General features: G+C 43.8%; 2 protein-coding genes across 5 annotated transcripts in view; one reads left to right on the top strand and one right to left on the bottom strand.

The window, feature by feature from the left end:
• Positions 1-15,617, top strand: part of JAK1 (Janus kinase 1) — a 99,251-nt gene extending 83,634 nt beyond the window's left edge. For both annotated transcript variants that reach the window (XM_019489121.2, XM_006272602.4), the window contains 13 exons: positions 1,211-1,357; positions 2,554-2,641; positions 3,142-3,269; positions 3,801-3,936; positions 4,430-4,581; positions 6,920-7,070; positions 8,278-8,372; positions 8,802-8,994; positions 9,748-9,872; positions 10,200-10,372; positions 11,127-11,244; positions 12,149-12,259; positions 13,369-15,617. In XM_019489121.2, coding sequence (XP_019344666.1) covers positions 1,211-1,357; positions 2,554-2,641; positions 3,142-3,269; positions 3,801-3,936; positions 4,430-4,581; positions 6,920-7,070; positions 8,278-8,372; positions 8,802-8,994; positions 9,748-9,872; positions 10,200-10,372; positions 11,127-11,244; positions 12,149-12,259; positions 13,369-13,470 — 1,719 coding nt within the window. In that variant the 3' untranslated portion in view covers positions 13,471-15,617. The remainder of the gene's footprint in view (positions 1-1,210; positions 1,358-2,553; positions 2,642-3,141; positions 3,270-3,800; positions 3,937-4,429; positions 4,582-6,919; positions 7,071-8,277; positions 8,373-8,801; positions 8,995-9,747; positions 9,873-10,199; positions 10,373-11,126; positions 11,245-12,148; positions 12,260-13,368) is intronic.
• A 636-nt stretch (positions 15,618-16,253) lies between these two features.
• Positions 16,254-25,792, bottom strand: part of RAVER2 (ribonucleoprotein, PTB binding 2) — a 70,168-nt gene continuing 60,629 nt past the window's right edge. For all 3 annotated transcript variants that reach the window (XM_059727912.1, XM_059727911.1, XM_019489048.2), the window contains exons 12-14: positions 24,284-24,373; positions 23,594-23,719; positions 16,254-19,128 (exon numbers count right to left, since the gene is read on the bottom strand). In XM_059727912.1, coding sequence (XP_059583895.1) covers positions 18,982-19,128; positions 23,594-23,719; positions 24,284-24,373 — 363 coding nt within the window. In that variant the 3' untranslated portion in view covers positions 16,254-18,981. The remainder of the gene's footprint in view (positions 19,129-23,593; positions 23,720-24,283; positions 24,374-25,792) is intronic.

The following is a 25,792-nucleotide window of genomic DNA, read 5'->3' as shown; positions in this document are numbered from 1 at the left end:
TAACCAAACAAAAATGTGAGGCCTTTGTTTCCAGTGAAATAGGATGAAATCTCAACAGTGTTATATTTTTGCCCCAAGAGATTTTATTTGAATCATTATTTGCTTAACAAAGAGGTATGAAGCCACCCACTGTGAGCTCAAGCAGCGTTGGTCTGCATACTTGTGCCTAAAGGGAAGTGGGGTAGGAGGGGAAAAAAGAAGAAAACAGACAGACATCTTTGCATAACCTATAGATACAAATTTCTGTCAGGAGGCACACTTTTTGTAGCAGTTGTCAGATGTACCTGGAAAACCTCAACCTTCATGTTGGTGTTTGGAAGAGATCTTAATGCCTTCTGAGTTATACTCTCCTCATTTAATTTTGTAAAAGTTTCTGTATTTTTGAAAGGCCTGATGCATTAGAGGAACAGAGCCTACATGAATTGAGATCATGCCCAGCAGGAGGGAGCAGGGGGGATAAACAGGTAAACTAGTAGCCTCCAAGAAAACTTCTGGGAATTGAAGTTCTGTTATCAGAAGTGATGTAGAAAGCAGGGTAGATTTGTACTTTATCCTGCCTTAGGAACATAAGCCTTTCAGAAAGCAATTAAGATTTAGGCATGTAAATCACTTTGGTGCTTTTGAAAATTTTATTCAAGATTTTGTGTGTTGTTTTGTTTTTTTAACTGAAGATTTTAGGCTTAGGGTATTGATGGTTTGTAAATGCATGTGTAAAAAAAAAAAAAAAAAAAGCCACCATTGTCAGCGCGCACGCTTTTCCTGGAAGAATCCCCTCTTAGAGAGGAAATGTTTGTTCTCTCTCGTATCTCCAAGAATGAACTGCCTGGAATATCGCTTCCTGCATTTTTTGTAACGCTTTAGACATCTCATCAATATCTTACTGTAAATAAGAGATTAGTCATTATTTATTCATTCTAATTACATTATATCATAGTGGATTTGTTTGGTATTCATGTAGATGTGATATCCCATTAATACCTAATGAGCTCAGTGTAATGAATATCCTTACAGAGAATACCAAGGGGGGAAAAGAATGATGAGCTGTCATTTTTTATTTTCTGTTTGGTAACAGACTGCTAACACTTGAAGCAACGTATTATTAATTTAAATGGGATGTGGGGTTTTGAGTAGCAGCCTAGGTGGTGATTCTGGTGTTTCTGGATTTATACATCCAATTCATTTCATGGTTTGAAAATGCATTTTGTCTTAGGGTGAACACCTGGGAAGAGGAACAAGGACACAGATTTACTCTGGGCTTCTCAACTATAAGGAATATGAGAATGAAGGGTACCAGGATGAAAAAGAGATCAAAGTCCTCCTCAAAGTCTTGGACCCCAGCCACAGGGATATTTCACTGGCAAGTTATTTAGTCATTAGTATGACAGATAAGGAAGGAGCCAACATCACATTGTATCCATTTAGAAGTGTACTGCCTAAACAATAGAGATTGCATACAAAAACACAGGATGTTGGGGGGAGGGGAGTTAAGGCCAGCCTTTTTTAGACACAAGATGTGCTATCAACACTTCTCAGGCACTTGGCAAGATCAGTATTACTCAATCAGGTGTTGGTTTTTCAAGTTAGATACAGACTTAGGCCCCAGCCCCTCAAGCACTCATGTATTCAAGTAACTTCTCAAATCAGCTGTCCGCTTGGCTAGGGACAGCAGTTTATACATAAACCGGTATTAAGTGATTGGAAACCGGTTCAAATCTGTAACACAACAGAAGTTCAGTGCACATAAATTGCTTTCAAAATGGCTGAAACTGTGTCAGATAAATCTGGATGGATGTAGTATCAGACTTAACTGATTTAGGTTAAATCAGTTTATTAAACTTCTGTCCTGGATCCCTCCAGATTCAAGTTAAGTCACAGTCCCCCAGCATCCCAGGATGCTTTGCACCTCCCCTACAAACCCCGCTTGCTGTGGGGGCAGACTAGTCTTGGCCCAAGCATCTGCTCCAGCTGAGCAGGCAGGTGGGCCACTGCAACCACGTAGCTGCTCTTCCGGAATCAAAAGTGGATGTCTGCTCACTTATTTATCGGTTCAATTTATGCAGCTTAGACTAACCTGTGAAGAAAGAATTGATTAGCCTTGGGCTTTTTGACTTTGTTCTTAGCACTTGAGTGCAACCAAACTGCACAGGTTTAACTGTTTGCTCCAAAACACTGTCTAGGTTCCAGTTCTCCAATGGGCTGGGAGGCAGGACTCTAGATTCTGTCAGCAGCTGTCACTGACATCATGTTCCACCATCGAGTTAATTTGTTTAAGCTTCATTGTCCCTGTGATACGTAAACAGAGACGCAACATTAGCAAGAGGCTTTGAGAGCCTTGGGAAAGAGTTGAGACATTTGCATGCCATGCAGATGATGGCCCCTTACTACATACATCTACCACTTTCACATGTTGATTCTGCCCATTATCAGTCTTTCCTAAACTACGCTCATGTCGTTGTTACCTCACCCTTGGTTTGTTTCTTTTAAGTGTTCTGCTTTCCTTCAGGGGAAGGCAGTGAAGTGCTGATATTTACTTTTGCTATATCACTTTGACAGGCATTTTTTGAAACAGCAAGCATGATGAGGCAGGTTTCCCACAAACACATCGTCCTTCTTCACGGGGTTTGTGTCCGTGACGTGGAAAGTGAGTACAGTTACAATTGGTTGGAATGTGCTTCTTCTGAAGTGAGGGTAGAGACTGTCTTTGCTCAGGGGCTGACAGGTCCAGGGTTGGGATTTCTGGGTACCACCTAGCTCTAGAAGTAGAACTGGGATAAGAGGCCTTTTCCCCTGCTTCAAATCATAACACAGCTTTCACTCATTTTGCAATCATTTGAGGAAATCCTTATACACCATGGTTCCCTGGGAACTTGACAGGTCTGCTAGTAGAGGTCAGAGTCAAGAGACGTGGGGACAGTGCTCACATCATACCTAGTTTGTGTCCATTGGGCATTTTGTCTTCGGTATTGTTAATTTGGACTCTTTCACGAGCAGGTTTATTTTTTATTTAAAGCAGATGAAGCAAAGACTTACTAGTGTTGTATAGCTGTCTCCCTCGAGGAGGCCCAGTTACACTTTGGGTATTATTCCAGACAGTACTATTGTGGCAGCATGGTGTGTTTTTTGTTGATTTTTTTTCTGTAGATATTATGGTTGAAGAGTTTGTTGAATTTGGGCCTTTGGATCTCTTTATGCACCGGAAAAGTGATGTTCTTACAACTCCTTGGAAGTTCAAAGTAGCTAAACAGCTCGCAAGCGCACTAAGCTACTTGGTAAGTAGACAGTTTCATACCTCTAATTACATGATCTAAGTCACAAGATGTAGTTTAATTCAAAGTTCAGATGCACATGCCATACTGTTGAATAGACTGCAGGGGACAGCTGTGACCTAGTGAAGAGAATGGAAGTCAGCATGCTTCCTTTCAGGTCTCAGCATACTGTTTTAATGAATTTCCAAGGCTTCCAGAGTAGACGAGAGCATTTTTAATGACAAATCAAGTGCAAGTTCCATTGCTCTCATTGATTTATGGCCTTGGTCAAGTCAATTTTTGTGTGCTTCATGAAGCAGGCACAATTTAATGCTCATCCACTTTTGCAAAGTGCATTGAAATCTGGGAGGAAGGTGGTTTATCAATGCAAAGGATACATCTCTTGCACATGCTCCAAGAGAATTTTCCCTAACCTTTTTAGCTCAGGTTACAACTTTAAATATTTTGCATCCAGTGTTTTGGCTGCATAAACAAATGCTGTTGCAAAAAACTGCCACGTCTTTGAATGTACTGTAACTTTTCTGTTGAATACAGGAGGATAAAGATCTAGTACATGGAAATGTGTGTACTAAAAATATACTGTTGGCAAGAGAGGGAATAGACAGTGAATATGGTCCTTTCATAAAGCTGAGTGACCCAGGAATTCCCATAACTGTGCTGTCCAGACAAGGTACAGTATATGAGCCCAGGTTATTATTTTTAACATGGTTGGGAAGGGATAGAAAATGTTTTTTATTAGCATTCTTTCCCATTCTCTTTTCCACTTTATACAGTTCACCTGAATGCAGTTTTGTGAATACATGCAACTTGGAAGAAAGTTGCATATAGAAGTTTTGAGCCACATTCTAGTTTCTTTCCATTTTAAGCACACTCTATAAACAGCAGTGTTGGGTCTAAAGAGCAAATCTAGCAGGAATCTCAGTGTTACAAAGGTTGCAGGACACACCCAACATTTGTAAAAGTCAAGAGAATATACTTTCATTTAGAGAGAGGTGTTTCAGACTAAACTGTTCTCTAAGAATAGGTTTTTTCTAAAAGGCTAAAGCAGTTCTAGAGAAAACATGTGATAGTATAGTATGGTGTTCTACATCCCCAAGGAGAAAGAGAGGCAGTTTTCTATGTTTTGATACTATAGCCCGTATCAATTCTGTGTTTCATCTCAGAGTGCGTTGACCGAATACCTTGGATCGCACCAGAATGTGTGGAAGATTCCAAAAATTTAAGCATTGCAGCAGACAAGTGGAGTTTTGGCACAACGCTATGGGAAATCTGCTACAATGGAGAAATACCCCTGAAGGATAAGACATTAGCAGAGGTAAAAGTTTGTTGCGTCAGTCTTGTGTTGCCCCTTCAGCACATTGGTGCATGCCCAGATTGAGTTTATGGAAGTTTAATGTTTTCAGTTCAGTCAACTCTATTTCAGTCTCAGGTGGGTTTGATAGATAAATACTAGGACCTGGGCTAGGCTTTCATACAAAGAGCACTAGTTAATGCTAATGACAGACCCTTTCCCCCTTTTTCACAGTGGCTTTCCTGAACCAGGGTAATAGGTGATTGAACTTCAGGAACACTTCATGCATCCACATAAAGCAGTTGTACATGTTACATCTACACCACACTTACATATCCCAAAGCACTTCACTAAAAGAAACAGCTTCACTGAAATGCCTTTACCTTTTGAGGAGGAGAGCAGGAGCCAGCCAGCTCAGAGCAGGAATGAGGGAGAAGCACATGTAGCTTGCAGCATTGCTCCAACAATACCACATAAAGAGCCTGCCATCTTGTTTTTCACAGGTTTACTTCACTTGCTAACAGCCACTCCCAAGACTCAAAATCCCCTTGCAGCCCATACACTATTTCCTTTGCTACTAGATTGACCTTCCTCAGAACATTTTCTGAATAGGCAGCTGCAGCTCTTGGCTGTGATTATTGGTAAATTGTCCATGTTAATTAACACAGACTCTTGCCGCTCCCTGCTATTCTGCCAGACCTCTTCCCAAGTGACTGTACTTCCCTCAACACCAGCCTTCTGTAGCCTAAACATGGAGAGAATGAGATGGGATTCCTCTCCCAAGATATTAACATGCCACAGTCTCTCCTCCCCTGTGGTTTTTTTTATGGCTCTCCCTTTGTCTTCCACTTGCTGTCATGCTGAGATTTCTCCACGTTCCCTTTTTCTCATCCTTCCTCTGTGCCTGGCTCTCGGCATCTCTGCTTCCCCCATTCCTCACAGCCATTGTTGGGATTTGCCACCCTCCCCCCAACCCATCCTATGGGCTCCCACCTTCCTCTGTTTTTAATCAGCCAAAAGTCACTAGGACTGGAAGGGGTTATTGGGTCGCTGCGTCCAGCCTTCTGCAATCCTGTTACACTGAAATGTACTTACCCTTGAGGAGGAGAGCAGGAGCCAACCAGCCACCTCAGAGCAGGAGTGGGAGAGGAGGGCATGTAGCTTGCAGCCCTGCTCTGCGTGGTGTAGGCAATCTCATAAATTGATCAAACTACATTTTAGAAGAAGTTAGGATTTCTGTCCTCCCTATTGGTACCCTTGTCCAGAACCTCCCTGTTCTGCTGGTTAGGAATTTTCCTCTAATTCCCACCCTAGATTTATTCATGGCCAGATCATACTCAGAACTATTGGAAACTTCATCAGAAAGATTCCTGCTGCGCTTCCTCTCCCTTGAATTTGTGCTCTTTCAAACAAGCTGCTGTTGGACTCAGCCTGGGAAGGGGGGTTGCATGACAGCACAGCAGCTGCTTGTCTGTTTGAAGGCAGAAAACCAAGACCCTTACCCACTGCTTCTGAGAGGTGGTTAATTCAGGAGGGAGCTGAGCTGCTGAAAGGAGCTAGTTACCCTGGTAAAGTGTGCTCCCTCTGTTTCCTTTCAGTCCACAACTTGCACCAGACTCTCCCCACACTGATGATAATTGTAAAGAATTTAAATCAACATTGGAAGGTCATTGTTTTCCCGTAGCAAAACATTCTGGCGATTTCTCCCACCACTGATGGAGCCCTACACAGTGCTCTCTCTCTCTGTTCAGTGCATAATTAGTACAGCAAACCTGACATTGCTACTGGCATGTACACACATCCCCCTTCTGATCCGATCAGGGTTTAGTGAGTGGCTGAATGAGCTGCTGCGTTTATGCCACGGATTCAGTTACACAGTCCTGGGTGGGACAGCTGTTCAGATGCACTTTTTGCCACATCTTGGGACACATTGCTCACACTTCTTATCCCAGGAACCTTTCTAGAGGTACAACAGACAGATGTTTGAACGATTACATTTGTCCTGGCTTACATTGGTTTCTTTTGGGACAAATGTGACTTCTGTTTGTAGCCTAAGTCAAGCTGTTTGGCTTGGCAACAAGATAGCTGTTCCAAAAAAATGAACAACCTCAACCTGTCTGAGGAACATCTTAGCTGCTCCAAGCTACTTCAAACGCTGAAAACATGATTTTCCTCAGAACAGACTGGCCAGAGTAGCTGGTAAGGGCACTGCTTTGTGAACACCACAGAGAGCAAAGCTGGTTTGTTTTTTTGTGGAAAATGTCTTACAAAAATACCTGACATGGTTTTGGATAAGGAGGTCTGCTTGTACCATAGAAGAAGGTCTGTGGTACACGCAGAAGTTTTTCATTTTGCCTTACAGAAAGAGAGGTTTTACGAAGGACACTTCATGCTGGTGACACCATCCTGCAAGGAACTTGCCGACTTGATGAAACAATGCATGAACTATGACCCCAATCAGAGACCATTCTTCAGAGCAGTTATGAGGGACATCAATAAACTGGAGGAACAAAGTAAGAAATGTGTTTGCTAGTTTGATCTGGGGGGACCCACTTTATTTAGCAAAGTTGGACACCAAAGTAGGGTTTTACGCACTAACAGAGATTTCCTCTGACGAGGCATGAGAGCTGTGTAAGTGCTGTGTGTGATGTTACTGATAAGGGTGGGTTTGCTGTTGAAATAGCAGACATATCATTCAGTGAGTACATACAAAGAGAATATAACCATTTAATTTGTGAATTGCCTTTAATTTGCCACAAATTGTGGCACAGCTGACGGGTAAATCAAGCTGAGCTGAAAGGTCTGTAGCAAGACTCAGTATAGCTTGTTCAGTGGTACCCAGTCTCCTTGGCCCGTGGGCCAAATCCAGCCTGCAGGCCCAGTCCAGTGTACAGTGCTGCCCAGCCAGAGCCCAATGTAGCTGTGCAGGGACAGAGCCAATGTAGCTGGGGCCAGTATAGCCTTGTGGGCAGGGGGAGCCATGGCAGTGTTAATTCTCTTCATTCCTCCACCACCAAATTTCTGGAGGTGTGGTGGGGAGACCCACGGGCTGGATTGCATGGCACTGCAAGCCAGATATGGCCTACGGGTCATGGGCTGAACACTCCTGGCCTAGTTTCAAGGCAATATCTGGGGCCAGGACAACTTTCACCAGTGTCATCGGGGAGTGTGTTGACCCAATTAGGGCCTGCAGCTTAATCGGATACATTGGTCCTGGTCCTAGTCCAACTCTGTTCCTGATTCAGCTTGCTCTGAAATTGCTAGAAGGCATTGCATTTTGAATGGAAGCTTGTACATGTAGGAAGGCCAAAGGATATCAAAATTATGGTGAACTTCCCTTGATACTAAGTAACCCTCAAACCTGGCTTGCCAATTGCCATAGTGCTGTCAGGTACAGTAAATAGGCAGTTACATCTCTAGAAGGCTTAGGGCTTTCCAGCACCATCATCCCCTTGTGCTGGGGAAGCTGAATCTGAATCTGGGAGATGGATCAATCTGAAGAGCTAGGTATTGAGATAAGCAGCCAACACCTGGATATGGTCAATACAGGTAGAAAACGTTTTGCAAGATGTTAGTCAAGGACGGGGACAAGGATAGACATGAGTGAAGAGCTTTGCTACAGGGAGACTGGAGGTGCATAAAATACCTCTAAAACTAATGTCAAAAAACCTCTGTGGGCCTATCCACCTTGAACTGCATCTGTGCTCTCTTCCATGGCAGATCCTGATATTGTGTCTGAAAAGAAGCCTTATGCAGAGGTCGATCCCACCCTGTTTGAAAAACGGTTCTTGAAGAGAATCCGTGACCTGGGAGAGGTGAGTTGAGGGGCCTGTTTAGGCTGTGACAGTGGGAAGAAGAAACATGGTGGAGCCCCCCATTCTTGCTGCTGTTGTTCTCGGCAGCATGGCTCTTTGTCCCACACGCTCCATGCTAACCAAGGAATTTTCCTGGGGCAGAAGGGTCTTTCTGAAAAAGCAGCTGTATGAACTGCTAAGCAGCTTGTCTGAGGGGATGATGTGTGTGTCCCCCCCCAAGAGAAGATGGGTGCACACCAATTTGAGGGCAAGATCTAGTCCAGGTGACCAGAGTTTGCCTTCAGCTTGTCCTTCAAAGGAGCTATATCCCCTGTCCATGATGAGTTTGATGCAGGTTTTCTGTATCACAAGAGCAAGGAAAAAAAAACGGTCACTGCTTTGACTATTACACTGAGAATTGCCTAGCATCTCCTTTTCTTTTAAAACCAGGGTCACTTTGGCAAGGTTGAACTCTGCAGATATGATCCAGAAGGTGACAATACAGGAGAGCAGGTGGCTGTGAAGTCCCTGAAACCAGAGAGTGGTGGAAATCACATCGCTGATCTGAAGAAAGAGATTGAAATCTTGCGGACTCTTTATCACGATAACATAGTGAAATACAAGGGGATCTGCACAGAAGACGGTAAGCTGTCAAGTAGAAAAAGAAAAAAGTCACCAGATTTTCCTTCTGCTGTTCTGCATGATAGATGATAGATCTTCATGCAGATGAACTTGGGTCATCTTGTTCTTGGCAAAAGAAGTTCAGATGTCTCTTTGAAATTCTTGCCCCTCCCTGGTTTTCATTTGCACTTCTGCAGCTATTTAGCTTTGAAGTAAGCATGTGGGTCACCCCGGCACCAAAACCTGGTTTTTAAAAATGTGTATGTAGGAATACTGCTTGCAAAGTTTCAGCAGGGAGCTTAGAGAAACAGGATTTATGCTGGCAGCAGGGACATGTAGTGCTAAATCATACAGAAATACCTGCTCTGCCCAGTTGTTGCTAAATTCCTGTTTACATGAAAAAAGTCAGGGCTCGTGGACAGAGATGAGTCCTTTATTAGACCGACAATTTTTTTTGCAAAAAAAAAAAAAAGTCTTTACACGGTCACATGAAACTTCCTTCCAACACAATGACTGTATCATCTCCAGACATCACAGTTTTGAAGTCCGTGGCTTTCTATACAGCACCCAGCAGAGTGGACGTCACTAATTTTGACATGCCTTTGGCCATGACAGCCACGTACAGAGTAATTGACTAGAACGCTAGGAAAGAAACTCCTTACCACTGCCAGGTCCCCGCTGACCAGTGCAGACAAGCCCAGCACAGCAGGTGCTGGCATTTGTAATATGGGGAAGATTATATCCCTGCAAATGAACAGCCCCATTTTGCTTTTAGGAGGAAGTGGAATTAAACTTATCATGGAGTTTCTTCCTTTGGGGAGTCTCAAGGAATATCTCCCTCGGAACAAGAACAAAATCAACTCAAAACAGCAGCTGAGATACGCAGTTCAGATCTGCAAGGTAAGACTGGAAAGACACCACCATTCCAGAGCTGGTGCATCACCACACATCCGGCAGGTCAGGCTCCCTGGGCATGGAGCTGTTGTTATTGCCAGAAACAGCTGAGGAGCGCACAAGGAGCAGGGAACAGCTCCAGGCATTGTTGGTGGGAGCAAAAAGAGAAGAGCTTTGAGCGTAGCGGAGGGGCTGTCATCTAAATGGTGAAGGGAGAAAGGAGATCAACCAAGGGAAATGAAGGAGAAGCTGGGGAGCAGTTTTATGGGGAGATGGAGAGAAAACATGGATTTAACACTAGGGAAATTACCAATTACTATGTCCTCTCTGCAGGGAATGGATTACTTGGGCTCCTGTCAGTACGTTCACCGGGACTTGGCAGCCAGAAACGTCCTTGTTGAAAGTGAGAACAGAGTGAAGATTGGAGACTTTGGCCTCACAAAAGCTATTGAAACGGATAAGGAATACTACACGGTGAAAGACGATCTCGACAGCCCTGTCTTCTGGTAATAGGCTACCACAACCCCACTTTGTTAAATAGTCTGTACCCCCCACTGGAGCCATAGGCTCCAAATATTTTTTCTGTGTTTTTTTTTTTTTCTGTTTTACTAATGTACTGCAGTCCAGGAAGACAGCTGACTGACCAAATGCATCCACTCATGTTAACACTCCCATTTTAATCTTGATTTGTTGTACTTGATCACGTAGTTTGATATTGTTTGCAGCAGCTCAAGACCTCGGGTGAGATAACAAGAGGTATTGCTAACAGGCACATGTGTTCTCTCCAAGTTCCTATATGCCACACAAGTAATAACACAGATGAATTATTCTAAACATATGCAGCTTGAGTATTCAGGCTGTAAATAAATATCTCACTTGAGGAGGTCCTGATTCATCTGATGCAAAACCTGGGATAAGAGGCACAGCCCTTTACCCAGCCTTTCCAAGTTGCATTGCTGCTCCCCTGCCAGTAGATGTCCAGGGAGAGCACACCAGCCTAAGAGCCTTGTCCTTGGAATGACCCCCAGATAACTTGAATTGAGCCACAACCTAGAGGTACACAGCATTGTCCCAGGGGGAAAAGTTTTAGTGTGCCCCACAAGTACTTAAAGTGGGACAATACACTGGCACACCTGTAGGATTCCAGGAGAAATGCTGTGTCTTATTGTTTGCACCCTCAGTCTTACTTTCTTAACAGCATTTGTTGAGTAAATTTGCATAGGTTTAACAAAGTGTCATGGAATTGTGCTCTGTCCATAGGTACGCTCCAGAATGCCTGCTTCAGAGCAAATTTTACATTGCTTCAGATGTCTGGTCATTTGGAGTGACATTGTATGAGCTACTTACCTACTGTGACTCTGAATCCAGTCCAATGGCAGTGAGTGGTTTTGAAATCATTTTATTTCAAGATCAGTTATTTTAATTCAATCCTATTCATGCACATCAGTGTCTTCAAAAATAATTCTTTGAGTTTCGCTGAGAAGGTTATTGTCTGAACAACGCAGCTGGCTCAAAAGCAGACTGGAACAGAATACACTTCTCTGGATCAGGGGTTGGCAACATCTTTGGCGTTGTGGGCCAAAATAATGCAGCTCAGCCTGAGGCAGGCTGGTGCTTCCAACATGGCTGACACTGCAGCTACTTGTCCCCGTTGCCAGTGCTTCTCCCTTGCTGCTAGTGGGCCGCAGGTGCTGACCTGCACTCTGGATTATGAACACAGGAAATTTCCAAAAGTGCAGCTAAACCCGGTAACCAAGAACCAATTTGAGCATCTGCCTAAGGCAGTGGTGCCCAAATTTTCTTACCCTCTGGGCCAGATGCATAATGCAAGATCAGTTAGGGGCTGGATTTGCTGCCCAGGATCATGCTGTGGGCCAGATCCAGTGAGATTAGTGCACAGGTATGATCCTGTGCTTGGCCCCAGCCCTGTGTCGCCACATCAGTGCCACCACCTCAGCTCGTTGTGACAGTGCAGGCACATGAGGCCATGTCATCTGGCCTGTCAAGTTGGAAATTTGGCAATGTGAAGAGCACCCATGACCTCAGGCACTGGTTGTCCTAGCAGAGAAGCTGTTTCTAAGAGTTGTGCACGTTGTATTCTCCTGACACGATGGGATGAGAGAGAAATGCATACCCTGTATGTTAACCTCCAAAATAAGGTCTACTGTTAGTTTTCATTTTGAAATCCCAGTATTGTGCATCTCAAATCTAAATGTTACAGATTCACTTTCATCATTTTTTTTCTTTATATAGTTCTTAAAAGTGGCTTTTACTCTCTACAGGAATTCTTGAAAATGATTGGTCCCACCCAAGGCCAGATGACAGTAGCTCGGCTTGTGCGTGTATTACAAGAAGGGAAGCGTTTACCACGTCCACCAAACTGCCCGGAAGAGGTATAAACTAGATACAACAAGCTTTCCTTGCACTCAGGCTTTTGCTGTTGAATATAAAGCAATCACATGATTGTGGCCATCAAGTCTGTTTGCATTTTTGAAAGAACGAGAAGATTCCTTTCAGTTGAGGGATTTTTAAGCTTCACTGGCAGGTTCTGAAGTCTGAAGCCCAGGTCTTTTTAGGGTCTGAGTCCAAAGAGAATTCACTAAAAATCCCCTTCAGTCTTGAAGTGGACCTAGTATTTGTACCAGTACAGCTATGTTACTACGGCTGCCTCCTTCAGAGGAGGACCAAACTGCAACCATCAGGACCAAAAACAAATGTTTCTGTTTGTGGGACAGGACAGTTCACATCCCTGTCCTGGAAGGGCTTTTGATGCCTGATTCCACTGTTACACGTGGAGCCTTCCAGTTGACTTCAGGGAAGGTGGATCAAGTTTTAATCAAGGAGCCCAGCCACTAGTGGGAGCCATAACCAAGTGAATGAAATCAGTAATTAAATATTTGGGGCATTTTTACACATGCAAGCGCCGCAGCACTGGGCACTTTGAGAAGTGCGTGGTGCTGCAACACTTACAGTTGTATAAATGGCAAAACACACATCAGCACTGAGCAACTGGTGGCGGTGTGCTTTTGAACTAAAACACCTCAGAGGTGCGTTAGTTCAAAAGCGCACCGCCATGCATTTCACTGCTTTTACAACAGCACACAGCGCAGCGGTTTATCTTAGCTCACATGCAGAGCAGAGTCGATTAATCAAGTCTGCTCCAAAGCAGCAGGTCTTTGGTGTGTCGTGGGAAAAAGAGTACGCGTATAAATGCCTTTTCACTGCTGCTTTAAAGCGGGTAGTCAGTGAATCTGCAGAAAGCTACGTGTACTTAGAAACAGTAATCAGAACAATGTACAGGTGAAGTCGATATGGCTATCGCCCACTGACCTTTATCTAAATACTAGTCAAATAAGATTTCATATTGCAAGGCTGGTTGCACACAGTAGAGTATCTTATTTACTGACACACGCAGCTGCTGTGGATTTGGTTATTTGTCTTTTTGGGAAGATGAGAAGTCAAGTTTTTATCGTCTAAATATAAAATTCTCATTTGTTTCTAGGTTGATCAGCTGATGAGGAAGTGTTGGATGTATATTCAAACTGAACGGACCACCTTTCGCAACCTTATTCAAGGATTTGAAGCACTTATAAATAAAACCTAATTCACATTTTTGTATTGTCTGTGCTATAAATGTGTCAAAATACAACATGCAAGCCTTCTATTTTTAAATACTGTAGTTTGTACTCTGGCTATGCTAATATGCATTTAAAAGTTTCCTTTCTCCAAGGATTTACTTTTTATTTTTTGTCTGGTCAGCACATGAATCAAGACAACTTAACACCATAATAGAAATTTGTTTTTAAAAAAAGGCATGTTTGGTTAATATGTACATTATATGGATTATATTGGGCTAATCAGAATTGAAAAACGTGTAAAGAAAGACTGTACTTCTCAGTGCCAACATATGTAGCGTATTAAATATTCTGTCCCTAGAGGGTTTATTTCCTAATTAGCTAAGCTAGAAGGTATACAAAACTTGCCAAGGCAATTGCTTTTCAAGTATGCAAATTTTTATGGGTGTACAAGTTTTGTTTTGTTTTTTAAACAGTGGCTGACAGAAAACCCTATAATAGCCTTCATGTGCACATGAGTTTTTAAAACATAATTTAAAAAAAAATCGGCACAATCATTAGTCCAGATCCTATGTATTATCAATCAAGTGCTTATTAACCAACTTTGCCCCAGTTTGAAGTCCTAACATTTTATGTCACAGGGGGAAAAAAATAAATTTTAAACGTCAAGTTTCCACTTACACACGTTCAGGATCATGCATTTCAGTTTAAATTTACTTTTTTAAGTAAAAAATTCTCCCTGTCTAAAGCACTGTGTAACATACAAATGCTCAGTGAGCAAGCATAGTACTCCTTGGCATGAACCACAGGAGAGCTGCCAGGGTTGGTAAAATGTGTCTGGGAAATCAGGAACGCATGTATGAGAACAACAAAATAATAATCAGACATGTAATGCACTCCAGGCCTGGGAGCACTCCTCCAACCGTCACCAGAGCATTCGTGTGTCAGGGCCAAGACCTGAACAGTTGTGAGGTCTCCCAGATAAAACAATGTTTGCTTATTGTCTGCCATCATAATGAGCATCTTCAGATGAGCTGCCTGCAAGCCATTCTTTGACCCACTATCACATGGATTAAGACCTGTTAAAAAAAAACTGTTGGACAACCATGAGTATGTAAACCTAGACTAGATCGGTGATCCTCCCCCTCTATGTGACAGTGGTCAGGCTGCAGCTGGAGTACTGTTCAGTTCTGGGCACCCCACTTCAAGAGGGATGTGGACAACATTGAGAGGGTCCAGAGGAGGGCCACCCGCATGATCCAGGGACAGCAGGGCAGACCCTACAATGAGAGGCTATGGGACCTGAACCTGTTCAGCCTTTGCAAGAGAAGGCTGAGGGGGGACCCAGTGGCCATCTATAAAGTCACCAGGGGGGACCAGCAGGGTTTGAGAGAGACCCTGTTCCCCCTAGCATCCCCCGGAGTAACAAGGAATAACAGCCACAAATTGTTAGAGTAGGTTCAGACTAGACAGCCAAAGGCACTACTTCAGTCAGGGCGGCTAGGATCTGGAACCAACTTCCAAGGGAAGTGGTGCTGGCTCCTACCCTGGGGGTCTTTAAGAAGCGGCTTGGTGCCTACCTGACTTGGGGTCATTTGAGCCCAGTTTCCCTCCTGCCCAGGCAGGGGGTCAGACTTGAAGATCTACAAGGTCCCTTCCGACCCTACTTCTATGATTCTATGGTACACCTTAAACAACAGCACTTGGATCTTAATGTGGTGGGGGACTCAAAATAGGCAATCGCCAAAAAACTCAGAGAGCCAGCGTAAAAACGTATCCAACAGTGTCAGGGGGCGCCTGGAGCCACTTGAGCTCTGGTCATAATTCTGCTTTTACACAATCTGCAGTTGAAGTGAGGGCCCTGTTCTGTAAATACAGTAGCTTTTTACAGGAATCGTTCATTCAAATTTGAAACCTTTTGCTCACAGCCTCTCTAGAATTTAAGACAATACTGTTTTCCCTAATCCTGGATTCAGAAAATGCTTTGAGGGAATATTCAGCACTGCCTGGAACTGAAAAATGTCTTTATTAAAATATAACTGTAATTACTAAATGTTAACCAATTTAGATTTATTTTTAAAGTATTATCTGTTTTATTTCTGTATCCCATAAACCTATAAACAGGCACTTTGTTACTCTTTTTAAAAACAAAACTAATAAAAATGTTTTCTCTTTACAGCTGTGTTTTAATTCTAAATTAAATAGTGTGAAAGTCTCTCCCAACTTACCTTCCACGGAGTATCTAAAAGCGTGCTAGCTAAAAAAGTGGAACGTTAAAAAGAAAAAAAAAATACAATTTCCAGCATGTAATTGAAATCTGGAGCTTTTTTCTTCCACAGAATTACACTGTAAATACACCAGCAGTTTATTTTAGTTAAAAAGAGTGACAATTCAGAAAAGTTGCTTACACGGTAGTGCAAATCCAAATACTATAGGTGAATTTTCACTATCAGATCATACCAAAAAGGCCAATTATTCTTGTAAAAATATGCATTATTCTCATGGATATCTCCATAAACCTCCAGATGAGCAGTGTGTACATGTGCATACTACGTCGACTGTGTAAAAGGGATAAATATCTTTTTTTTTTAAAGTGCATCTCAGCTGCAGCAAAAACGTGGAGTTTACTCAAAATGTTTCTTTAAAAAAAAGTAAATTTAAAAAATGTCTTAACAAGGAACCTCAGAAATCTATTTACAAAGAGATTAAATTAAATTTACAGCAATACCTAGCTGAAACACTACATTTAATTACATTCTTGCTCTATTTAGTCACAGATGAAAACTGAGTTTCAAAAAAACTGGAATCCACAGCAAGTCACAGGCATTTTATTCATAATTTAACTTGCCTGAAAAATGGATAATGAAAACACAATTTTCAAATCACTGATACAATAATGCATAGGCAGAAAATAGACACCCTAATGAAATTAAAGAAATCTTGTGATGGGGCCATATATAATAAAAACATGACGTAAAAGAAATCAAACTTAGAAACAATGTTGTTGACTAAAGCTCAGTGCTCAGTGCACAGGTCTTGAAGAGAGGCAAAGGCAGACTAGGACTGTGTCATACGAGGCAGACATTACAAACAAGTGCATCCCTGCCAACTGAGTACAAGCACTAGTGGCTATACAGAGGTAATTATTTGGAGAAACGATCCTCCAGTCTAAAATTAACAAGGTGGGGCTTAGAGAAAGTGGGAAGTGTCATGTGAAATGAGTCTGGAGTTCGGAAAGGAGAGAATAAGTTTTTCATGGAAGAGAAATGCTCAAAAGGGGAACTGTCAGTGTCTGCAACTGAGAAATCCAGATGTTCTACTTAATGTCCTATAATAGATCACACACACTCCTCACACAAATGCCAGCAAGAAGCCATTTTTTGTCTAAATAAAAAAGATAAGCTGAGAACAAAAGGTAACATGCAGGGGTCTAAATCCTGTAGTTCTGGGGAACCAATGGCACTCAGCACTTTGGTGGACAGTGACTGATGAATGTCAAACATGACATGGGAAGACTGACTGCTTGTGGAAAAGCAGAGAATGGGGTAAAAGTCTACTGAGGATGGGCATACTTGACTATGCAGTATTTCCTCCTTTCAGGGAATGTCCGTACAAACACACACGTGTGGTCTGTGATGCCTCAAAGCAGTATTAAGTGCTGCCAACTGCACACAGTGCACGTGTTCACTATGCTGCTAATTTGCAGCACTGGATTTTTTTGACACCCGGGGGTCCTGGTGTAAAAAAAACTGCTGCTAAAAGCAGCATGGCACATGTGGCAGCAGTGCACGCTGCCCAAAACCAAAGCCTGGCTGGCCAGAGCCATGCTCTCGCTGCTGGCTAGGCTCTGAGTGGCCAGATCACTGCCACTGCTCCCCCAAGAGACCCCCAGGTAAGGCTGCTGGGACCAGCACAGGTGCTGACCCCAGCCTCTCCTACCCCAGCTGGGACAATTTGCCCCACACCAACCCCATGTGCAGGGGTGCGCGCAGCAGCAAAGAGCAGCAGCACAAATTGGTGCCGCTGCTATTTTTGTTGTGGCAACTACACATCCCTGCTAGTGGGGATGCTGCGCTCCTAGTGTCCAAAGTCCTAAACCTCCCACAAGTTTAGCAGTCAGCTCCTTAAGGTTTCCTTTATTTCTGATGAGCCTTTATACCAATCCACTTCCAAAATCATTAACTTCAAAAGCCTCACCGTACTTAACTCCTTATGTGCTCCAAGTTTCATAGTGGGTAGGGTCGGAAGGGACCTGAGCAGATCAAGTCTGACCCCCTGCCATGGCAGGAAAAAGTACTGGGGTCAAACAACCCTGGCGAGGTGTTCGTCTAGCCTCCTCTTAAAGACCCCCAGGGTAGGAGCCAGCACCACTTCGCTTGGAAGTTGGTTCCAGATCCTAGCCGCCCTGACTGTGAAGTAGCGCCTCCTGATGTCTAGTCTGAATCTACCCTCTGCCAGCTTGTGACCAGTATTTCTAGCCACTCCTGGTAGTGCTCGGGGGAACAGGGACTTCTGTTGTCTTATTGTTGTGGCAACACCAAATTGCTTCTTGCCTTTCAGTTTTTGGGAAGCTGCTCACTCGCAAAGCTAGATCCAATGTGTAGCACAGTGGTACCAACCTTTTCAGACTCAAGGCACCTCTCCATAATTTTGGTGAACTAAATGGCTCCCCATCTCTCAAATTACAGTGCTTACCTGCTCACACAGCGTGCTGGGCAGGAACAAGCTCTGTGCACCCTATGCCACTCTTAAAAGGGTCTTACAACACCCCAGGTGTCACTAGGCTAGTAGGACCTAGTATTTCAGATAGATTTTACAATCACAGGGAGGAAAATGTCCCCTTACAAGCAGTATCTTGCACAGGAAAAATGACAGGTGATTTTTTATCCAGGAGGTGACCAAGAGTGCATACTTTGTATAAATTCTGTTCAAATCTGATTTGATATTGCAAGGCTCCTAGGCACACAACAGTGTCTTACTTTTAACAGAACATTTTTACCATGGAATCCAGGATTTTTCAGGAAAAGTAGCTATGCCTCCATTCAAAGTGTAAGGTTACCAAAAAACATAAAAGCTTTAAGTGCAGAAGGGTAAACCCTGGAATGGATAAACCTCAGAATTTTAGTGAAATGATTACTAAAACTCATTCATCTCAACTTCCTTGTCTAAGGATCAAGACTTCTCCCACACCACTATTCTTATTGGTTTTGACTCGCACCAAAACCTACCAAATTTAATTCCTTTACAGGCTGAAGATGATTATTAATTTCAGCAATGTACAATAAGACAAAAGTAGTAATGGAAACACCATTACCGTATTTAGCAAGGCAGGTGACACTAGTGAAGAATATCTAAGTAAATGTCTTTTTATTGCTACATAATAGTTGATTTGGCAAATTTGCCTGCTGTACAGTATTGTTTCTTTTGGGTGTCTGTAACTCATATATATGGATGGTGTGTGTGAAGTTAAGGCAGCAATAAAGAGCACAGGTAAGAAAAGATTGCCTTTTCCCTTTAAGGCAGGATCTGTTGACTGGATATCAATAAACACGTTTCTTTTTAAGATAGGATTCTGCATGATGTACTGTATTGTCCTGAGCATGCTGGTCAATGTATTCCACTGGCCCAGCATCTGGGGAAGAAATGAGGTACGAAGAGCCTCGCTTTTCACTTCTAACTGGTGCCACCTGCGGGAAAGAAAATAAATGACAAATCAGTAGACCAAACATCCTAAGCTGAAAGTGGAAGAGTAGGTTCAGATGTGGGAGCTACTGCTCCGACTGCACAAACTCCCATTCTCCTTAACAAATGGCCATGGTTCACTGCTGAGATACCTGAAAGTTTGAATCCTTTCCCAGACAGCATAACTGCAAGTTCAATCCCATAAGTGAGTGTGCATGTTTGTGTAGGTACTGTTTAAAAAGAGGGTTCAAGAAGGCAGCTGCACTTTGTAGCTTATATTTAAAAATAAATATTTAATTTAATTTAATGGTGCAATAAACTCTTCTTCTGAGCCTAAAATGTACCGATGCAGTCTACTGCCACCATCAGCTGCAGAAATGTTTCTCAGCCACTACAGAGCAGGTGATTCTGGGATGCACGTTTCATATTGTTGTGCAAGGGAACCCCATGGACAGGCACCTGGGGCCATTGTCCCACAGAATCTGGCCACCTGAAACCCTGGAAGCAGCAAAGCTCCAATCCTGTAGGACAATGGCCCAGGACAACATCTGTACCTGCCAAACAATCAGATAAGCTGCATTGGGGCACATCCCGGCACAACTGATCCCAGGACAAAAACAATGTCCCTTTGTAGCTTTAGATGGACAAGTACTACTGAGAAAGCTAGTACGCTCCATAGGATCCAGCTTACAGGGCCATACCAAGACCTACTTGTTTTCCTCTAGTGGTATTTTGCATCTCTAAAGTGAATTATTAGCACATATTTCACTACTTGCAGCTCTAGGCCTGCAAATGAGTTAAAGCAGCAAGTACCTGTACATGTGAAATTCAATTGGAAGCACAAGCTATACAGATGCAAATTATACAGGAGAGGAAGCAACTGGAAACATATAAGCTATGTTTGCATTTACTAAGTTCAGGAGTTCCTGTCAACTGAGAATCCCCCACATTCTGCCTACATGGACAGATGAACAGACGGGCACAGACACACATACACTCTTATTAGGACAGCTTTTCAAGTTACTTGTGTAGACCTTTCAGACTGCCCCAAAACCATTAAAAACAGTTGTAAAACACAGCTGCTAGTACCTGAAACTGCTACTTCTCCATTGTCTAGGTTTTCCATTACTGCCTACAGCATGTTACACAAATAAAGGCTAACATGAGAGAGACCATAAACTCAGTGTTGTGTTAAACACAAATAAATGTCCCAAGCTATCATTATTCTGTTTAATAATCTGTTTTCCAAAACAATCCCACCCAATTTGGATCCGTTTCAAAAATGGATTTGTTTTCTAAAGAACGGAGTAGGGACTTGGTTTTTTTTTTAAATGCAAATGTCTCATAGAAACACTGTTTTGACAAAAATTGTTAGTCTTAGTTGATGTTTCCTTTCTGGGTGATTAGAATTTCAGTGAGTTCCAACCAGATGCCAGATTTACCTCTATGTCTTTCCAATCTTAAAGTGAAATCTTACTATAGTGCACAGCCATCGATTTCATCACATACAGCCCATTCGCTGGCTTTGTTCCAAGATCTAAGCCAGTTCTAACCAATGTGTCTCCTACCCATAAAGTCAGGAACTACCATAGCTGCAATTTTTTTTTCCAGATCTGCCCTTAGAAAACTAGCAGAGCTTTGTGCTGAGTTACAGGAGCAAACACCTCCAAGCCAGAACAGGATCTGCTGATACAGACTCTATCTCTGCATATTAGAGGAGAATGATGGTTGAAGAGATCTGTGATGAGACTGCGGGGTTGGGGTGATTGAATGCAGGACCCTGTGCCCTGTGCTAGGGCTGGTGGAGTTGTCCTAGGAATACTGCACAGTTCTATGTTTTCCACATTGTCCCTGCAGCCATGCAAGACCAAAGCTCTAGGGCCTGCTTTCCCCACTGGTACAATGGGACAACAAAAACTCTTGGTCTGTGGGGGAGCAGGGAATAATGGCTATTTGTAAAATACTCTGGGAATGGGAAGTGATAAGTTTGTGCTCTGTATTAGTAATTTCTATGCTTGTGAGCTACAACTATGGCAAACCCTCTATTATTACTGGTACCTGGGTCTGCACTGAGATTTCTTTCAGGATATAAGAGCTGTGCCTGGCTACTTCCATTCTATCTATGCTTCACGCTTCCTCTGGACTAGGTCTCTATTCTTCCCCAGTCTGCTCCACATAAAGTCCAAAGTAAAGCATGGAATAATTCTGAAATGCTCTTTCAACACTGACATACAATGGACATCATTAAAAGATAAATTCTGTATCTGTTGCAGTGAGATGAACACATTCCTTTGAGAGGTTGTGAAATATCTGTCACTGGAAGTTTTCCACTGAAGTTTAGATCTTGCCCTGAGGAGGCGGGGTTGGACTAGACAATCTCGAGGATCCTTCCAGACCTATTTTCCTATGATTCCACTACGCCTCTGCAGCAATTTTTTATTAATGGTGCTTGTTGTAAAATGTAAACTGCATCTGTATACTAGATAAGAAGGACATCAAGTCTATGTAAAGCCCAGCATGACAAGAAATAGTGCCAAACAGCCTTTTTCTTCCTGCTTCAAATGAGCCCAGCTCATTTACAGGCATTTATGCAGGTTCATCCTTGCAGATCTCTCCTTTTCAAGATGATTTTTTCTACATTCTTCTAATCCCCCCTTTACAGCTTTTCCCAATTAGAAGTTTCTGTACTGGTGTAAAGCATAGAGATCTCCAGTCAGATGCACACCAGCAGCGTTAACCAAGACTTGCTGTGGGGTGGCTTAATCAGGTGCTATTTGCATTTAATACCAGGAACTAGGGCTGTGCAAAGCTTCAGTAGCCAATTTGATTTGAAGGAGATTCAACTGAATCAGGAGACCAGTTAAAAGCTCTGAATTGATTTGAAGCCTCTGAATCAATTTGGAAAAGCTTCAGAAAAGCTTTAGCCAATTCTGAGATTTGGCCATAGACTAAACAGGCAGCTGACAGCTGCCTCCAGCTGATAAGTCTGTTGGGGTTGGGGTAGGGGGGAAGGAAGGGGCACAGGGGAGGGAGGGCTTGAGGTTGGGACAAGTTGGGGGTGGGACTTGGGGAGGGGGGCAGGAGGAGTGCAGCATGTGGGCATGGCAGTGCTCAGAGCAGGGGCTCTGCCCTGCTGCCACTTCCCCAGCTACAAGGTGGGGAGGCAGGATGCAGGCGCAGCTCGCTCCAGGCAGAAGTGGGCAAGCAGCAGCAGGGCATAGCCCCCAGTTCTGCCACACCCACATCCCATGCCCTGGCTGGTAAGTAGTGGCAGTGCCTGTCCCCCTGCCCTGGCTAGCAGGGGGCGCAGGATATGGGCGCATCAGTCTTGGGAGTGGGGACTCTGCTCTGCCGCCACTTGCCAGCCGGGGTGGGGGGTGTGGGATGCGGGTGCATCAGTGCTAGGAGCAGGGGCTCTGCCCTTTCACTCCTTGCCAGCCGAGCCAGGAGGAGTGGGTGTTGCCATTGCTTGCCAGCCGGGGCGGGGTGCATGGGATGCAGGCGCAGCAGAGCTGGGAGCGTGGGCTATGCCCTGATGCCACTAGTCCCCTTTCGCCCAGAGCAAGCCACATCTGCATCCCGCCTTCCCTCCTGCCCCAGCTTGGCAAGTGGCAGCAGGACAGAGCCCCTGCTCTGAGAGCTGCCATGCCTGCATCACACAGTCCCCTACCCTCCTGCCTGAGTCCCGGACCCCCTCGCCCCAACTGGGCAGCTTGTCTCAGCCCCAATCCCTCCCTCCCTCACACCCCTTCCCTCCTCCTCCCCCAACCCCAACCGATTTACCAGCTGGAGGCTGCCTGTTTAGTCTATGGCCAAATCTCTGAAGCGGCATTGAATCTTTCAGATCTGCTTAGGCCAAATTGAATTAGGACAATGATCTGAATCTCTGAATTGGCTGAATTCGAATCCAAAGCAAATACTTGCCACTTCGCACAGGCTTACCAGGAACCACTTACGACCCTGAGATTTTCCCAGTTATAAATGAAATGAGATATAAATGGAAAAGCTATGGGTCTGGCTTGGTAGAGTTTGCAAAGACTTTTCTGCAGTTGCAGCAACACTGTTCTCAATGGTGGCAGATGACAGAATAAGAAACGATGGTCTCAACTTGCAGCAAGGGAAGTTTAGGCTAGATATTAGGCAGAATTTTCTCACTAGGAGGGTAGTAAAAAACACTGAAACAGGTTACCCAGAGAGGTGGTGGTCCATCCTTGGAGGTTTTTAAAACCTGTCTAGACAAAGCTTTGGCTGGTATGATATAGTTGGGGATGGTCCTGCTTTGAGCAGGGGGTTGGACTAGGTGACCCCCTACGTTCCCTTCCAACCCTAACTTCCTATGATTCATGTAGAACTGAAAATAAATTGCTTTCTTTTTAGCCATTTGGTGGCAGTATAACACAAAAAGCAGCCAACAGCCAGCATTTAGACCTGGCCACATATGAAAATGCTTGGGTTAGACTCTCCCCTCACCTTGTTTAATGGACTTTGTGAGCCTGGCAAGCTGCCTGGCTGATATGATCCCTGGGCTCCAGTGTAACAGGAAGGCATGACATGCAAGTAGGTATTGTAGTCTGGGTGTTGCCCGCCAGCAGATTCCTAAATGCAAAATAAGATCTGTGACAAATCAGAGTTCAAAACAAAATCCATTTTTTTTTAATAATGAATTCTTACTTAGTATAGTAACTAACAGTGGATGTTGAAATACAAGAGTCCAGCCCAGTTCCAAAAGGAAATTCAGAGGCAGCTCAAACCTGCAGCAATCTGGAATGCTCACACACACAATCCTTTGAAAAGACAGGCCATGTGCAGGTGTCCATATTTTTTTCTGTTTTGCCTTTTGTTTGAAGCACCAATTTGAGGTTCTATAAAGGTATGATCATGAAACAGCTCTTATACGATATACTGTTGGGGAACCATGGAACCCTTCAGGTTGTAGAGTTAAGAACAGGAAAGCCTGGAGAGAATGTAATTCAAAGCCGGTGCCTGCGTCTCAGTGAAGTTGCAATGGGATCTGTTGTCTGCTAAATACCGTTCAGTATACACAGTTTGGCAGCATGGGACCCAGTATCAATGAGGCAGGTCTCTCATTTAGCTTTAGGATGCTGCACATCACAGAACAGATCAGTGAAAATACAAAGAAAAAATAGTTTTACTTCTTACCTCAGAAGCTTCATTTTCAAAATCCCCTACTCTTACTTGGGAAGCACTGTATGCTTGAGCACAGTGCTGGTACCACTGTTGGAGAGCCTCCTGGAAAAAGAGAATAAAACCTCTTTACTATCTGCTTTGCTAGGTCAATTTTAGGGCCTTGATGCATAGTAATTGTAACCCCTGGATCATCTACACATCAACACCTGAAACTAGTCTTAAGCGCTCATTAGGCAGTTCAAAGTTATACCACACCAGGGCAGGATTATTTCTGATCCACGTTACCCAGCTCACACTACAATAAAGCGTAGCCACTACAGGCTACACCTTAGTGTAAACACGCATCCTTCTCCCCGCAACATTGATCCGGATCAGGTCCAATGCCTCCTTCCTGCCCTCCCCAGAACCCCAAATTCCTGCTCGCTAACCACTGCCCCCTTCCTGCCTGCTCAGACACCACTGGCAGAAAAGAGCAGCAGTGGCCAGGCAAGCAGGTTAACCCTTCCCTGCCTGCTCCTCTGGGACAGACAGCATTGGCAGCCACAAGTAAGCAGGGGGTACCGGGGGAGAACCCAGGGGGAAGAGGGGAAGCCTGGAATGGGGTAGAGGGAGGATTTTTACCTTTCAATCCTCCAGGCCCCTGCTAGCCTGAAGTATGACTGCTCCAAATTCTCTAAGACCAATCAACATTTGTGCGGCTCACAGGGTAAGGTGTAACCAGACCCTTATTTTACAGCATTTTCCTGCATCCTTCACAGGGCACTAGATTTAATTGCTAAGACTCATCACAAGAAATTTAAAACTCAAACAAAACATTTCCTGGTAATACGTGAAGTGGTTATGTAATGCTCACTGCACAAATGTACAGAACCAGATGCAAGTGCAGTGTCATTTCAGTTATCTGGAGAGACAGAGCAAGACAAGCATACTTGTATGATGCTTTAAGGGTATCTATGTACAATTTAAGAATTTTGGTTAGGCTGCACCAGGAAATCCTCAGTGCTTTGGAATCCATTTGCTATCAGTGTTGTGACAAGGGTCAGCGAGAGTTGTACTCTGTACAGCTCTGACCACCAAAGGAAGGGTTATAATAAACTAGTTCAGTTACAATAGTTTGCAAGCAGGATTTGGAACAGTGGCAGATCTTCACCAGTGGAAGCAAGGCACCAGGTTATATTACCTCAAGGAACTCACAGACTAAGAAGGGAAGTCAAGGACTGGAAAGGGGACAACAGGAGTATGCCTTTGTAGGCAGAAATCTAAGGAAAACTGTTTGGAAAGAGGAGATGCTCTAAGTCGGGTTCATGGCAGGCAGATCGTGCCTGACCAATGTAGTCTCTTTTTATGACCAGGTTACGAAATGCCTGGACACAGGAGGAGGGGTGGATGTTGTATACTTAGACTTCAGGAAGGCCTTCGATATGGTATCCCACCCCATACTGGTGAACAAGTTAAGAGGCTGTGACTTGGATGACTACACAGTCCAGTGGGTGGCGAATTGGCTGGAAGGTCGCACCCAGA

This window comes from Alligator mississippiensis, chromosome 5, assembly GCF_030867095.1.
Source record: "Alligator mississippiensis isolate rAllMis1 chromosome 5, rAllMis1, whole genome shotgun sequence".
Taxonomy (NCBI): Eukaryota; Metazoa; Chordata; order Crocodylia; family Alligatoridae; genus Alligator; species Alligator mississippiensis.
The sequence above is the reverse complement of the archived record's forward strand: the minus strand, read 5'-3'. Positions and strand labels throughout refer to the sequence as shown.